Genomic DNA, 16,782 nt, shown 5'->3' with positions numbered 1-16,782 from the left:
ATCCCTGGAAGGAGCCTCCAGAATTCCTCATTAGCTTCAGAAAACAGAAATGGCTTAAGATAAATTCATTCCTAATTCCAGAAGAGGTCCCAATTTGGAGGGAATGCCATTTGGCAAGATGGTTGCTAGAATCAGGGGGGAAAAAAAAAAAAAATATATATATATATATATATATATATCATGATTACTAATCTTGGCTAGGCACCTGGCTCACTGTTGGGAGTGTGGCTAGGCACCTGGCTCACTGTTGGGAGTGTGAGCAAGTAAGTCCCTTAGTCCCTCTAATGTTCAGCTTCCTCTCTGGAAAGATGAAGATAAAATCTGTCAGTCTGTCTCCCAACTGCTTCTATGTGGTATTGTAATGATTAAAAATGCAAGCTTGTAAAGACCTTTGGCAAAGGACATATTCTGAATAATTCTTTTCTGAGGGCATTTCTGAGGGCAAAAGCCCCTTTAAAAACAGGATTTCTTATCATAAATCCCAATCCTCATTTTCATTGCGCAGGACTTTAAAAACTACCACCAACAAAAAGACAGCACATGATAGATAAAAAGCATTTTTTTTAATTTTATCAAATTGATCTGTACAAAAGTTAGCATTGCTTGGTCAGAAACTAGTGAAACAGAGCAGGTAAGTAACAGCTAATGTCTTTCCAAACTTTACACAGAAAAATAGATTGCATAAAATTGAGTTTGTGATCATTTTCCCCCCAGAAGGAAATAGGCAAAAAAATAATCTTAGAAAAAGGTAGGAAAAGTAGAAAAAGTAAAAAGAAGATAACCTCTCAAATGTATTTAGATTTACAAAGTTTTAAAGGCACACATTACCATAAAGTAGGTGGTTATTATATGCTCAGCATACAATGGAAGAAATAGAAGCATATCAATGAAATATTAGTCTAAAACTAAGTACCTACAAAAATTTAGTGGAGAAGGTTTTAGTTTCACAGTTCGACAGGTGACATCTGGTCCCTAAAAGCCCAAATTAAAGTGTATCTCCAGCCCTCGTGGGAGAACTGCTCATTAAATTCCTCATTTCTAGCCACATGCTGCAGTACTTACATTTACCAAATCCAGAGATGCCTTTGCCTTCCAATCTTGTTAAACACTTTGAAAAGTGAGTGGCATCATGACCAAATTAAAACAATGGGCCCTCCCCAAAAGCAATACCCTTTTCTTGACCTGTCCCCTCACCGTACTACTGATTTTAATTAGTCATTTTTGCAGCCGTCTGAGTGAACTTCCTTCCCACACCACTCCCATCCCCTTGCTGACTCCCATCCAGATGTCAATTTTACTTCCATGACGTCTACACAATCTAGACTTCACTCCACTCCTTTTGACACTACTGCTGCAGTGGTTAAAATAGACTCATAACACCATTTTTATTGTCCCATCGCCACTATTTAAGTCTCCAGTCTTTAATTTTTTTAATTCTACTTTTTTTTTGCACAAATTACTTCATTAATTAAAGACAAAATAATACAGAACATAAATACATATTTAACAGATTTCAAAAAATCAAACACTTTTAAGCTCCCCCCCAAAAAAATGTTAATTACAGCCAAACCTTGTTTAGAAGAACTCTCACTAAAGCAAACACCCCCGACACTGAGATGGTTGGTCCCCAGAGCTGCTCCGAGGGATTTCCACAAAATTGTTTTTGAAAAAAAAAAAAAAAAAAAAAAAAGGAATTGTTGGAATTTTATTCATTGGTCCCAATAAGTTCTTGTCCTCAAGGTTGGTCCGTACCTCTGATTGCAGTAGACCCCTAAAGTCTTGTACCACTTCCTTCTGATTTGTTTGTATTTTGCACTCAATGCAACGCAAAATTAACATGTTCCTGTCAGTCCTCACAGAGGAGTCAAATGGTTGGCCTTCATTTATTTAAAAGGAATTATCAGTCATCTAAAAAACAAAACAAACAAACAAACAAAAAAAAAACCCAAGAAAATAGAACTCTGTCCATTTAAAGATGCTGGGAGATTTAGAAGCAAAGGGACATGCAGTCAAAAAAAAAAAAAAAAAAGAGTTAGTGTTCCCCGCAGACTTCAGCAGGCACTTCAAAAACTGGCATGGAATTCCTCGACCTTTCCTTCAATAGTGCATATAGTTTAGAAGACCTCAAAGATTTCTTTTTTCCTTTTTTGTTTGGGATTTCTTAGTTGTTGGGTTTTTTGTTTTTTTTAACTTTTCCTCTGTAAAGTTCCCCTTTTCCATCCTGATGGCATTTCCTCTAAGGCCTCGTCAGGGTCGTATAGACAGGCTGGTCCCAGTTACTGGTGGGGCTGTGGGCCGGGGGGATGGATAAGCCGTTGAGGATGGGGGTAGCATAAGGCCGGCGGGAGGAGTGGAAGTATGGGTACTGGTAAATGCTAGAGGGGTAGCCAGAGTAGGGATTGTAGTAGTTGGAGCTCTGCAGGTCGGTGTAATCGCACTGGGAGCTGGAGAAGGAGCTGGCGGCTGTGGCAGTGGAGGCCGTGGTCACACAAGCCTGAGCACTGTAGGACCCATAGTCGGAGTGGGTTGGGGAGCCGTGGGATTGGTCGCTGTAGTGACTGGGGCTTAGCTGCTCGGTTTTAATGTGTGGCCTCTGCTGACCTGGCTCGTTGGGGGATGAGGAAGAAGCCGAGGAAGGGCTCTTGTGAGTCCACACTTGGGGTCCACCACTCCCAGGGGCTGAATGGGAATATGAAGCTCCGTACGAGCCTGCTGTGGAGTTCTGCCCGGGGTCAGCAGGAATGGCTGAGTGGCCATTGAGGGGCAGGTACTGGTCAAACTCATGAACATCGAAGGTTTCCATGTTATTGATCACTTCACTGCTCAGCTCGGAGATGTCCACGTTGCTGAAGTCAATGTTCTGGCGGCCACTGTCCACTAGGCGGCGGCCTTCATGTTTCAGCTCTTGCTTGTTCCCATGATGTAGGTCAGTTTTAGGTGTGGTGGGTGGAGTAGGTGGTCCGTGTGTCTGCCCTAAAAAAGAATAAATTTCAGAAATCATGTTTTAATGCAGGCGAGGAGGGAAAATGGTAGGTTTTTAATTTTGCCATCAAAACAATTTTTTTAACAAGTATATAAAAAACGCAGTGAAAAAAATGCTGCATATTTTATGAAAGAGTCTTAAATCCTGGCTCTGGACTTAATATTAATAAGTTAATAAAATTCTTATTAGGCCATTTGCTTATAAATCTCTTAACTTCTCTGGGTCTCATTCTCCTTATATGTAAAATAAGGACTTAGATGGTCCCTCAGGTCTCTTCTGGTTCTAAGTTTATAATTAACTTAATTTGTCTTTGAAATGCTTTTCTTTAAAGTTCACAGAAATAAACTATAAACTTAATTCCTAATTAGGATAAATTCCATTCTTTATTAATTATAAGAAATAATCTAGATTTTTTATTTAACTAAAAACAATTACATCTTTTCTCATATGCTTTTTGCATATAGGAACTCAGTAAATATTTGCTGCCTGTGCACTTGGAAATTTCTGTGGAGTGTGCTGGTGTATGTGTGTGTGAGTGTGTGTTTTCTCTGTATATCCCAACAATACAAATATAAAAAGAAGAATCAAATCCTTCAGACAGGATTTAAACTAGAAAGAACAAACAGTCTGAAGTTACAGGATGTTAGCAATTCTATTGGAATCTGTCAACACTTAAAGGTTGCCAATTCTGAGCTCTCCTTTAGCATCAGGAATGGTTGTGATTGGATCCATTATGGAATGCCTTTCGGACTAACTTTCAGTCCATCTTAAAAGGCACAATTTAAGAATTAACCTCAATCAGGAGCCCTGATTAGTCCTATTCTGTTTCCCATCCTAGATTCTTTATGCTGGCAGTAAATTACTGAGGCTTAGCATTGCTATTTATTATATTAGATTGTATTGGAATTTCCCTTCCCTCCCTTTCTAGTTTACAAAGGGCCTCTGCCGGAGGATATACATCCTGGCTCAGATTTCTTCAGGGCTCAGCAGCTCTGGGTGAATTTCCTGGTCTCCTACCTGTATGATCATTATGATGGTGGGAATCTCCCAGACCTCCTAGGCCTGAATCAGCCTTATACATGGGATTCCCTGGATGGTGGCCAAGCTCAGCTCCTGAATCTGAGTCACTCTGGCCAGTTTTTACACTTTTCCTTCTCCGAGGTTGGTACTTATAATCCGGGTGATCCTTCTTGTGTTGGACTCTTAGTCTCTCAGCTTCCTCTACAAAAGGGCGTTTCTCATTTTCACTCAGTAAGCTGTAAAAATAAAAACAAAAACAAAAATTCAAGTTAAATGGGGAAAATAATAAGGGTTGGACAATACCAGTCAGATAAGCATATGCATATGTTTCCCAAATAATGGTATTTGCATACTTTTCCTTTTAACTTTATTAAAATCTATTTTATTAGGAATTAATGTCATTTGGATCTGCTATAAGCAAGATCTAAATAAATGTCTTCCCTGTGTGATACTGTCTGTCATACAAAGATCCTCTAAATCTTGGGACTTCCAAGTAGAAATGTCTTTAATGTAGCACTTTCCTCTACTAGCTCTAAGTTCAGACATCCACCACAGTAAAAATGAGAACTGGGAGAGCCTATTGAAGTTTCCTATTTCATCTTGATTTGTGTTTTTTGTCGATTTGCTTTCAAAAAAAAAAAAATAAGCCAATGAAATAATCACTCAAATGTTTCATCTTATTTTTTCCTGTATATGTGTTTTCTAAACAGTCTCACTAAAACCAATGGTGATCCTAGGAGAATATCTTTACTTTGGGCATTATGCGGTGAGACAAAAACTATTACTTCCTGGGAACTGATGCACTGGAACTAATAGAATTGGCGTTGGCTGTTCTTTGATTATAAATTAGGGCAAAAATATTAAGGTGAATGTGATCAGTCATCAATTAGAAATTTTACAAGAGTAAATGAGGCAATTCAATGCTTTCTAGAAACTTATCCTCAACTTATAAATGTGAAGCTTGTTGAAATGTATATCAACTTTGAAACTGGGAAGCAGTATTAGGAATCAGACCAATTGTCTCTTTTCAAAGCTGGAGATTCTGGGACTTAAAGAGTGGCTGTCAAAGAAGTAAAATGCATGATATCCTGAATACCTACATACAATGTGCATACAATACATTCAAAGCAGTTCAGACCCTACAGAAAGAGGGATAGAAAGCAGTGACAACCTTCCCCAAACACATTGTCTGATGCCCACTACAACTGCTCTGTTTTTAAAACCCTTCTCCTGCGACACATTGGAAGTCTGAATATTTTTTCAAACCTAAACTCTTGACAATTCTTTTTAAAATCTAAATATATACCCCAAATATAAAAGCTTGAAGACAAGCAGAAATAACAATCAGAAGTAACAATGTCAATTATGTTTAAGTTCTGATTCAAAGAGGAGAAAGACAGCAACTCAGCCTCATTCTTATGAGTTAAATGAAAGACCAGTAATTCTATTAGCAAGGCCTTCTTCGGTTCATTCATTTCTATTGGTGTAGGTAAATGTTGAGAAAGACCAAAAATAAATAAATAAGCCTGAAGTATTGGTGAGAACTAATTTGTAAAATACAAATAAATCTAGAAAGACTAGGTCCACAATCTGGGCTGTGCCCGCTGAAAGACAGATTTAGGTGGATCGCACAGAAACTCCAGAAAACTTCCCAAAGGAGAACAAAAACTTTCTCCTTAACACTAAATTGCTCTAGGAGTTTCAGATCTATCTTGGGGAACTGAAGAGGTACACAACTTAATCAGTTTGTGTAATAGTAGAGAAGTCATATTTACTTGGGATATCTGAGTATACCCCCAATGTCTCTCTTGTGTCTTTGTTTCTCTAGCACCCAACCTAGTGATTTCTACATAAGCAGACGCTTAATAAAGGCTGAATTTAATTTAATGTAATTTAATTGGAACTGTGCTAGGTACCCTGGAGATCATATGAAACAAAGCCAGTCTGTTTAGTGGTTTGGTGGGAAATGTAATAAATCAATCCCCCAAATTTAGCTTCAAATTTACTGAAGAGGTTTTTGTGCTGTATCACCCTGAATATGTATTCAGAGAGTTACCAGATTTAGCCCTGGAGGCTTCTCTGGGGATCAGGGTGTTTGGATACCTGGAGATGTTGTCAAAATATACTCAGACCCCCAAAGAACACAGAACTGCTTCAGGTCTTGCCAGAGGGTATTTTTCCACTCAGACCAACCCTATAAATTGTCCAGGGGAGCAGGGAACTCTGGTTCTTGGAACAGTTCCCTAACCGCCCCCCCCCCACCCCTACCCTCCTCCTCCTCTTTGGATTTCAACCACAGTATCCCTTCTGTTCAAAATAAGGGTCCAAACTCTAGGTTAATAGAACCTTTGGAGCCAAATCCTCACCCCAGCAGAGTTCTCTAGGTGGGGTGGTCCTATCCAAAAAAGTCCATACAGGGGGTGACTCTATGGCACCCTCTCTATGTCCCTTTGCTCTTCTAGATAACTTGAACTGTACTTGTTCAACCTAGGCTTAAAGATGGCCCTTTAAATTCACCCCTCCCACTGGCCCCTTTCCCCATGAAGTTTTAGTTATGAAAACTCAACTCTTTAGAACCTGGGGATAGACATAAAGGGTTTTGTTGTTGTTGTTGTTGTTTTTCCTGTCTCTTTTGGACCACTAAAAAGAAAGATGCTTTCGACTACTCATAGAGAGCACACACCCTAACATTGCCTCTCCTAAGCTTCCTTAATTATGCAAGTCTAACAAGTATTCACTCTAGCACGGGTTTGGGGGGGGGGGGAGGAGAAGACCAATGTCGTATATAGAAAGGTCACCGTCCTTTTAGTCTTTCATCACTGAGGCCCCCTGAAAGCTTTGTGGGCAAGAAAGCCACAAAGCCATCCTTCCAGGGGCCAGGGAATCAAGTGGGTACGCTTTTGGGCTCCCAGATCTACCACCTATTTATCCTTCTTGGAATCTAGTAACATTTTTGGGTAGGCTGGAGGACAAAAATGACAAACTTTTCAGATCATCTAGAGGGAGGAAAATTCACATGCCGCGTTTAATCCTTGTCAGTAACTATAAAACCACCAAGGAGGAAGGATTTGGGGACTTCTACCATCAAGATTTCCCCAAGGCGGTTTTACTAGATTCCATTAGCAGGCAACTTCTTAGGGCCCCTTTCTCCCCTTTTGTAAAAGGGAGGAATCTGTCTAGAGGTGATCTCTAAGTGCCCGTCTAGCTCTAACGTTGTTTATAGCAGAAACGCGGAGATTCTAATCTCTGAATGGGTAGGAGACTTCTATCTTTGCCTCTCCCTCCGTTCAGCGCAGAGGTTCTCGTACAGCAATAACGCCACCAAGCATTATTTAAATTGAATTTCTAACTACACTTCTGCTCTGGGCAGACTGTTTTGTTAAGAGTGTCCTTCAGCCTCCGCATGCCCTCCTTTCCCCCCTTATCCAGTGCTAATGACTGGAGTCCGTAGCTCTCCGATTCCGTCCCCATTTTCCCCGAAGTCACTCACCGCCACAGTTTTCCCAGGGTCTTGCTGAGCTCGGCATTGTGCAGATGCGGGTACTGGTCAGCCAGCTTCCTGCGAGCAGCCTGTGCCCACACCATGAAGGCGTTCATGGGCCGTTTGACATGAGGCTTAGCCTTGAGGGAGCCGTTGCCGCGCACCGGCATGGGCACCAGACTCCAGTCGTAGCCCTTGAGCACCTGTGAGACCGCGTCGCGGATGCACGCAGGGAAGCGATCATCCACTTCGCCCGGGTCCACCTTGGAGCCCAGCGCCGCGCCCCCGCCAGCCTGCCGGGGGCCGGTCCCAGACGAGCAGCCCAGACCCTCGGAGCCCGCCGGGGACAGCGGCGTGTCTGAGTCCGAGTCCTCCACGTGCGACATGGAGCTAGTAGTACCCGAAGGGCTGCAAGGCGGCTCCAGGGTCTTCTCGTGTTCTTCGGTCATGTTGAGCATTTGGGATGCGAGAAGAAGAGAACGGCGGGGCAGATGAGCAAAAAGAAAAAGCAAAGTAAAACAAACAAATCCTGCACTTTTAAGACTAAAGGGGTAAAAAAAAAAAAAAAATCACTTCGGCGGGCGCATTTGAGCCAACTCAGCGTCAAGAGCAGCGTCTGGGTCTGCAAAGACCGTGTCCGGGAGGGTAGGGCTGTGTCTTGCAGCTCGTTCTCCTTTCTCCTCTCCTGCTCAATGAGGCATGAGCCGCGGACCCCACTGGGGCGCGCCGGGCAGAGCTCTCTTCCCCAGCTCTGGGATCTGGGATCTGCTCCCTGTGCTTCTGGAAGCAGAAGAACTCGCGCCACCGGCAGCTCCTTAGCCTACGGTCCGCCCCCCCAGATGGATGGCAGATGTGCCCTGCAGCTGTGGCGACCGCGACAGTCCCCACAGGCTGCGCCGAAGACCACCGCTACCCCTCCCCCTTGTCCTCTCCTGAATTGTGGAGTTCAGGCTGCTACCTCTGCCGCCGCCGCCGCCGCCGCCGCCGCCGCCGCCGCGCTCTCGGTCACCAGTATCCCCGAGTTTCTCAGCAGCAAGCCACAACCTACACTGAAACTGTTTCAAAGCGCAATCCCCACTTCGCGCACCCTGCAACAAGTTTCTTTAAGCAGCGGGCGGGGAACCACGCCCCCTCCTCGTCTCCCAATTGGCCCTCGGGGCGATGGGATCATTTGCATAAGCAGCCTGGTTTTACCCACCTACCCAAGTCTTAAAGTAAGAGCGGTCCCTTTCCCAGTTCACTCATAGACACCCCCGCCCCTGCCTTCTCTTTTCAACCACGTGAGAAATGAGTGTGTGTATGAATGTGTATGTGTATGTATGGATATGTGTACGAATTCGCGCTTTCCTAAGCTACTTTTTAAAAGAGACTGCTTAAGTGGAGAAGGTACCAAGTTTTTCTTTAAAAAAAAAAATGCATACAAGATGCAATATTCCTTTTTCTTGGGATGGGTGGAAGGAAATCAGACGTCAGTGGGAAGATTTTAGAGGAGTCAAAATTAGAGAATTTTTCGTAGGTCACCTGTACGTCTCTTTAACTGCTCATACAATCTTTTACCAAAAAAAAAAAAATCTTGTGATCATTAGAAGTAGAGCAGGAAGGGACTTTAGAAGCCATCTAAGCTAACTCCCTTATTTTCCACATAAGGAAACTGAGACCCAGGCCCACAAAGAAGTTAAAAGCGATTTAGGATTGTCCTGTATACTTTAACTAGAAGCCGCCGAACCAAAACTGATAGAGCTTCCGTAAGAAGCTTAACCCGACTGCGGTTAAGACTAGAATTTTAGCCACTTTGCCGGACTGACACGAAGATCTCTTTTTATTTATTTATGTATCTATTTACCTATTTATTTTGGATTCATTCATTTATTTTGCAGCCCCAGTTAGCCGCAAAAAGAGCCTTAGCTATACTCCCCAGTATACGGATTTCTTAAAATTCACGCTGTCCAAATCACCCTTGTCCATAAAACCACACTTCAGAACCAAAAGGAGGTAGGAGTCGGGTTGATGAGAAGTTTTGCTTTTCTGGGGTTTCTGTCTGTAACTTTGCAGACCGCGCGGGAGATACTGGCACTATTTTCTTGCTCTGAGTTACATAGAATAGGCGTGTGCGAGAAGAGCAAAAAAGACAAATAGAACAAAAAAAACAAAATCAACAATTCCCTCTCCATATAGTTCCCACCCACTCAGGCTGGGGGGATCCATTCAGAACTTTTTCAGGGCTCAGGAAGGAGTTCCAGGGCTAGGAAGCGAGGTTGCAGGGGAAACGCTACCTGCTGCAGAAACATATAAGGAAAGAAAAGGGAGGGCTTTGGGGAAGAAAAATGGAGAGATCCGTAAATTCCGGGGGTCTAAGGAATGACTGGTGCAGAGAGGAATCTTGGAGGAAGGAAAGCCTCAAAGCGGAGCTAGAGCAGAGCGGAGCCTAGGTAGCTAGTCCGGATTTGTTTGGTTTGGCTTTTAAATCCCCCTTGTGGGAAGATGTGGGGAAGAGAATAAGCAACTTTCAAGCTCTTCTCGCCCCCAGACGATTTCAGAGAACTTATGCATGCAGGACAAGGATGGGGGGCTGAGAGGTGAGTTGATGAATTTAAAATCGAAGATCTGGAGATTATAGAATCTTATAGGTCAAGGAGTCCGGCACTTTGAATCAGGGTAGATAAGCACCCATCCCCCAATAACTGAATATCTCTAGAATGAAGGACAGAGGGAAAACAGGGAGGAAGATTGGACTGACTTGTTGCTGTTGCGGTAGTGATTTGCTCGCTTCCTTACTTGCTTGTCTGCTTGTTTTTTTGCTGGTGGTGGCGCGGGGGCCTTGAAGAGTTGCTGAATCCCCATTTGGCCAGTCCGTGACAAGTCTTGCCAGAATGTATCTTTCTTATTGTACTGCTTACAACTTTTATACATACTACTTGAAGATCTTGTGCAGATTGGAGAAGAGGACCGAAGAAAATCCCAACTAGTTTTTCAAGGGGTGAGCCTGTTACTCCCCTGGGGTCTTTTCTGTTCATAGACATTCATTTCGAGAAAAATTCTGGAGGATTATATTTGCAATACATATTTAGTGCGTGGGGGGGGGGGGATGGATGAAGGGATAGGTTGTAGTTTAGGGGGCAAAGATATTTTAAAACTCCAGTGATAGGGGAGAGAGAGGCAAGAGGCGGGAAAAAGGGAAATCAACTTATAGGAAAAGTGACATTCTCCTCTAAGAAAAGATACATTCCTTTCGGGGAGCTAAACGGTAAAGTGCTATACATCTGAATAGGATAATTGATGATTGGTGGTTATGATAATGATGGTAAAAAATCAGTGACAATTGATACTATGAGAAGATCCTTCAAACAAGAATAAAGCTTAACTTGTCAAGGATTCGCTAAAAGCAGCAGTCCCTTCTTTACTTTCCCTCCCCAAATCTTAGCATAAAAATAAATGAATAAACAGCATGGGCACGAAATTCACCATAAACCTAGCAAAAAATGCTACCCTGAGAGAAACTGAGGAATTTCTTCCAGATTCCGTTGAAAGAATTTCACTATTTCTAAAAATAGTAATAATAATAAATATACTAAATGCAACATAATTTTTTTTTAAAACGATCTCGGATAGTTCTTTAAATCTTACTGTAGCCTTCCGCGAAGTTTTGCCATTTCTAATATACTGTTTCCCAACCTGAGGGCTTCTCTACGTTCCTGATTTGGGGAGAGAGAAGGAACTGGAGTGGCTGGGGCTGCATTTCGGAATTCACTCCTCTTGATCCGCTTATCTTCTAGACCTTAGGGAGCGGTACCTTTGGCAGGTCAAGACACCTTTAAAAATTAAAACGTATCTCTCCTGAGAGAAGTGAGACAGTGAGAAATTTATCTAGCTTCCCCTTTTAATCCTTTGGCACAACACACACACACACAAATATACACACACACGTCACTGGTTCGCTTTGCGGATTTTCCGCGCCTTCAGTGTAAAGGGGGGAGGAGGGAGGGAGGTAAGTATAGAAATAGGAGTCCTTGTCCAGGCCTCAACGCCAGAGGCATTGGAGTTGTTGCAAACTTTTCTAAGAGTACTGCCTTTATACCTTCTCAAGGCAGCCTTCAAACTCACTTATGTGCTGCCATTGCCTCTGCCTGTCGCAGCGCCAGAGTTTTTGACGCCTAGCACACACCCCTCCCAGTAAAATAGCAGGCGTGGATTGAAGGTGCGGGGGTAGACAGAGTTGTGTCCTGAGACTCTGGCGGTGTAGGACTGGCCCTCGAGGTCTGCCTCAGACTGCGATTTCTCCGGGGCTGGTGGGCCCTGGGGTAAGGGGAGTTACCTCTTTCGTTGGAAAACAAGCAAAGTAGCTTCTTTCTCTTGCTGTCTCGGTCCCGGTCCTCGAGGTCTGCCTCAGACTGCGATTTCTCCGGGGCTGGTGGGCCCTGGGGTAAGGGGAGTTACCCCTTTCGTTGGAAAACAAGCAAAGTAGCTTCTTTCTCTTGCTGTCTCGGTCCCGGTCCTAGACGCTCTCGCGCTGTGGGAAATCGTTCCCACCCAACAGGTTGAACAGAGAGACTACCTAAAAACCTCTCAGATGGGCCCGTTCTCTACCACCAAAATTAGTTAGTGCTGACTCAGGCATCCCTTGCCCCAGGCCCGGACAGAGCTAGTTGTTTTGGTTTGGATGCTAAAACGTAGGTGAGAGAGGTTTTTGTTTATTGTTTTTCTTTTCTTTTCCCCCTTTTTTCCCCTTCCAGATTGGGTTTGGAGAGAGACCGCAAACATTAAAGGTAAGAAAGGAGAGGTACGGGCGGCCCATGGCTCAAAAAGTGGTATTTCGAGAAAACGAACTACTATGAACTGGCTGGGTCAGGGATGAATGGTTACTGATTTCTTCTTTTATAGTTGCATATGCAGCCTCTGGCACAGTTATCTAGCAACTAGTAGGTACTTTAATAAATGCTTCAGTGTTGCATGCTACAACTTACTAACACCTACGTTTTAAAATCAGATCTCACACATTTTGCAATTTGTGTGTGTGTGTGTGTGTGTGTGTTTGGAGGAGGGATTTTTTTTTTTTAATAATTCAGACGCATTGGCCAGAAAAAGCCGTGGAGCAAAAAACGCCGGCAATGGTGGGATTCTCCCGCAGTTCTGACAGACCCCAACCACCTGTTGCATTAGTGGCGACTGCTTCCTGAGTCCTGTGTTTTACCTTTGTACTCTTTACTTCCCCCAATCTCCTTGTTGGTGCTGAAATCCGGCTCCGGGGAAATGCTGCATCGGAGATTCCATAGAGACTGAATATCGGGACCTAAGCCTCTTGGTGCTTCGAGACTAGCATCTCGAGCTGTGCAGGACTTGCTACCTAGTCTCTCAAGCGCAGTCACCTTCACTCCTAGAATGTGAATGTTTTTTAGGGGGAAGCCCAGACTTCACCGTCAAACCACAGCTGCCAAAAATTTGAGCTTGTAGAATCATCTTGGAAACCACGGAGATTCGAGTCTTTTAGACTGCGCTACTATCCGACAACCTAAGCCATATTAGGAAGAGTCAGTGAGTTGAAGGGCCAGAGCTACAGGGGGCCCAAGAACCTCATGTCTTGGCCAGGACAGTTGTATTGTGGGGTCGTAGGCTACAAAAGTGACTAATAGTCTCAATATTATTGTTTGGAAAGATGCTTATTTGTGTGTCACTGATAAAGGGCAAGGGAAGGTGCTCACTCCTGTACGGCCTTATGGCTACAAAACAATCCTGTTCTGCTTGCTCCCCGGGTACAAGGTGAACTCATCAAAATACTTACCCTCTTGTCCAGAAAACCTTCTTGCTATGTAAAAGAATCAATCCTCCTTTTTCTTACTTCTCCATCTCCCAGCAATTGCTTGTACGTTCTGAAAGGCATCATAGAAATGGCTTTTCTAATTGTTTTCCCTTCCTTAATGTGCTATTTTCCATTTCTTGTTGTCTTATTTTTCTTTCTGCCATCTACCCTTTTCACTTTTTTTACTTTTTTCTGTTTCTTCTTTCCCCTTTTCAGGCCAGCAAGCCTTCTCTTGTTATTCCAAAGGGATGACTGCTTCTAATGTGAAAAAGAACCGGGGCTATCTGAGAGACAAAATAGGATGCTTGGCTTCCTGCAGACCTGGAAAGAAGCCCTTGCATAGAGGCCCTGTGAGAGAATCATACGGAATGGAACCAGTCAACTCCAGTCAGGAAGGGGTGCTGAAAGAGCCCAAGAGGCTCAGACAAGGAACTAGATGGGTAGCTCTGAACCGGAGAGTAAGAGGGACCTGCGTACCTCTGGTTTAGGGGCATGTTCCCCCCAAAGCTGGAATCTAGAAAAGACAAGGGAGGGCCGGCGGATCTTCTGTGGAGCCTTTAAGGCAGGCAAAGAAACTCTTCAAGTTTCTTTGTAATTTAACGCAGTTCTTCCGATTTATTAGTACTACCTCATGAGACTGGGAGTTAATTGGGAGTCAAAAGATCGTTCCCTATTAGTGGATCCTACTTTTTCGAATTGGGTCATTAGAGTGTGGAATTCCCTCCCAACCTCCACGTGGCACTAGGGGCCAAAGGCAGGGTCCTCCACTTAGCAGTCTTGTGTTGTCCTTGCTGCCCAGAGCACGTGAGTCTTTCCCATCCCCTTCCCAACACACGTTGCGATTGCGGTTCAGCTTTCTCCCTTGCTCCTTGCATCTCTCTAAGTGCAGGATATGTGTAACTCCCTCCAAACCACTTTCTTCCCAGCTAGCTCGCTGTTGCCTCCAACCAAGTCTTGGGCGCTGTTCTAGCTCTCCCGCTGTGTTTCTGAAGCCGTTTGTCTCCAGCTGGCGCTGGCTCCTCGGGGCATGTAGTTAGTTCCCTGCAGGGGCCGAGCCTGCGAGTGTTCAGGCCTCTTGACGTCCTCCTGCTGCTCTGAGCTGCTCAATGTTTCTTTCTCCTTTGCAGAACCCAGTGTTCCTGCTTACTTCTAGAGGCCTCCCCGGGTCCCTGTGGACTAAAGGTGTGGGGGGATTCGATTGAGATGCAAGCCTTCTACCCTTTTCCTCCTTTCAGAGAGGAGCCAAAGGATAATTATTCACTCTAGGGGAAGAACCAAAGTTGTATCTGATCAAAGACCAAATCACAACTTTACTCTGATTTGGCTACCCCAAGATATGCCATGAGGGAAGCTGTATTCTTTCCAAGTGTGAATGACTAAGGGGACACTGCTTTCAATCACTTCAGAAAGCCCCAAATTATTTTCTATCAAGGTGAAATTCTATGTAGTTTCAAAATGAAATTGCAGACAGCTTTTGAAACAATTTCCTACCACCTTTTCCTTCCCTCTCTATTTTATAGGTTATGATTTCCTTGGAAATAAATCCGTTTTCACTTTCTCCTTTCTCAGTTCCTCTACTGGGTACTTTCCTTTAGCCTGGGAGTTTCAGCTGCAAACACGTTATAGGGCTTCCTTTTTCCAAACACTGCATTAGCAAGAAATAGTATAAGCACATTTTTGGAAAGTTCAGTCTCTGAGGTTCAGTACTGAGGCTCAGAGTTTTCTGGGAACTATAAAACAGGGCAGAGTAGATGGCAGTGCCAAGAGGTTCCAGCTCCCCTGTTAAGGTGATGGGGTGTTATATATCTGACTCACTTCCCAGTTCCCACAGTGAGCTATAGCATTCATGGAAATACATCACCATCTGATAAAAGAGCAAAGAGTGATGGCTCATAGGAAACTGCATCTTTTTGGAAAACAACAATTGACATTTTCTTTCCCTAAAGATTTTATCAAGTAATATGAAATTATTGGGTTAAGCTAGAAGCAGGTAGAGACCACAGGAGAAATGTAGGCTTTAGAAACAAAATGTGGAGAGATTTTCTGAATGTGAGGTTAAGAGTTAAAAGACATCTCAGACCCAAACTCTTACATAGATTGTTAAGTGATTATACACTCCCAAGAATCCAAATGGAAGAGAAGGAATGGAATAGAGAGGTCTGGGCAAAATCTGACAAAGATTTTGCTGCGAACAAGCTGCACAACTTGAGGAAGAGAAGGGGAGAGCTATTCAGAATGACAGGATGAGTTGGAAATTCTTTGACACTGACCTGGAAAGAAAGAATGAAAAATAATCTTGTACTCTTTCTTATCCTTGTCTGTTTGGATACATCACAAAATACAAGACCAAGCTGACACTGGTCTTGATTGGCCCTGGGTTGCAATTAGATCATTGAACTAAAGGCTCACATACATAATAATACATACATGCAGCTATACATATACACGTGTATATGTGTACACCGAGATGTGAATATACATATATATACATGCATGTATAAATGCACAATACACATATAGATATACACCAAAATATACATATATGCATTTAGGTATATATTATATATGTATACACATATGTGGTGTGTATATTACACATGTGTTCACGTATGCACACAGATATACATTATGTAGTGCACTGTGGATAGGTATGTATCTCTGCATTGTATGTGCACATATACATATGCAATATACATGCATGTATTTATATGTATACATTTATGTATGTGTATATCACATTTATATACATATTTATATGTGTATGTATATACCATATACTTACTCTATTTTTAATGTGTTAGCAGAGACATAAATTAATAAGTTTTCTATAAAATTTTATTGGCATCCTTTGGTTTTACAACACATTCAATTCTGAATATAGCCCCTCCTGTTTCCCCTATCCAGTGTGCTTTTCCTTTTTTTATTTTTATAAAATTACAGAGATAAGCATTTACTAAGTATTACATCTATTACATAAAAAGGCACTAACATTAAGGAGGACCCAGGCTTCTTGTAGATGATATTTTAGCTGAAACTTGAAAAAAATAAGGAAGTCAGGAGACAAAACTAGCTAGGGAAAGAATTCAGACATGGGGACATCTAATGAAAATATGCAGAGTTGGGAAATAAGAGATTTGTGTATTTTCCTTACAACAACCATGTGAAATAGGTAATGCAAGAGATATTATAATAAGTTAATAATTGGAACTAAAACTTTTGACAATATCTTTTAGTCTTTTCATTATAACACAGAAGTTAACTGGCTCTTTCTGTTTCAATAAAAATAATCTGTTATTAAAAAATAAGAATTCTATTTTTGTTGGTTTTTGTCTTTTGTTTTTGAAGAAAATCAATGACATCACATAATAATATCTTGACTTGTGGATGATTTGGATTTAAGTGAGACAAAGTTGCCCAAATTCACCATCTTCATTCTCTCTTCCAGAGTCATCTAAGTGCAGTAGCAAGATACAAGTCAACACAACTGGCTATGGCCCTATGTCT

General features: G+C 42.7%; 1 protein-coding gene and 1 long non-coding RNA gene across 2 annotated transcripts; one reads left to right on the top strand and one right to left on the bottom strand.

Annotated features, from left to right (window-relative positions):
- Positions 1-543: 543 nt before the first annotated feature.
- SOX8 (SRY-box transcription factor 8) lies at positions 544-8,448 on the bottom strand. The gene is made up of 3 exons (XM_003761969.3): positions 7,494-8,448; positions 4,001-4,239; positions 544-2,973 (listed from the first exon to the last, which is right to left on the bottom strand). The coding sequence occupies exons 1-3, from the start codon at positions 7,940-7,942 to the stop codon at positions 2,237-2,239; spliced, it is 1,425 nt and encodes a 474-aa protein (XP_003762017.1). The 5' UTR covers positions 7,943-8,448; the 3' UTR covers positions 544-2,236.
- A 1,093-nt stretch (positions 8,449-9,541) lies between these two features.
- LOC116420486 lies at positions 9,542-15,798 on the top strand. The gene is made up of 3 exons (XR_004230825.1): positions 9,542-10,461; positions 12,215-12,247; positions 13,495-15,798. It is a non-coding gene; the product is annotated as an uncharacterized LOC116420486 (long non-coding RNA).
- The last annotated feature ends 984 nt before the right edge of the window (positions 15,799-16,782 follow it).

Source organism: Sarcophilus harrisii, chromosome 1 (assembly GCF_902635505.1).
Source record: "Sarcophilus harrisii chromosome 1, mSarHar1.11, whole genome shotgun sequence".
NCBI lineage: Eukaryota > Metazoa > Chordata > Mammalia > Dasyuromorphia > Dasyuridae > Sarcophilus > Sarcophilus harrisii.
This window is presented reverse-complemented; position numbering and strand designations above follow the sequence as displayed.

What these genes read in the sequence shown, in the direction of transcription:
- SOX8 (XM_003761969.3), bottom strand. Translation starts at nt 7,942, where the DNA reads ATGCTCAACATGACCGAAGAACACGAGAAGACCCTGGAGCCGCCTTGC. An exon ending in ACCCTGGGAAAACTGTGGCG is followed by an intron (nt 4,240 to 7,493) that starts GTGAGTGACTTC and finishes TTATTTTTACAG; the next exon opens with CTTACTGAGTGAAAATGAGA. An exon ending in CCATCATAATGATCATACAG is followed by an intron (nt 2,974 to 4,000) that starts GTAGGAGACCAG and finishes ATTCTTTTTTAG; the next exon opens with GGCAGACACACGGACCACCT.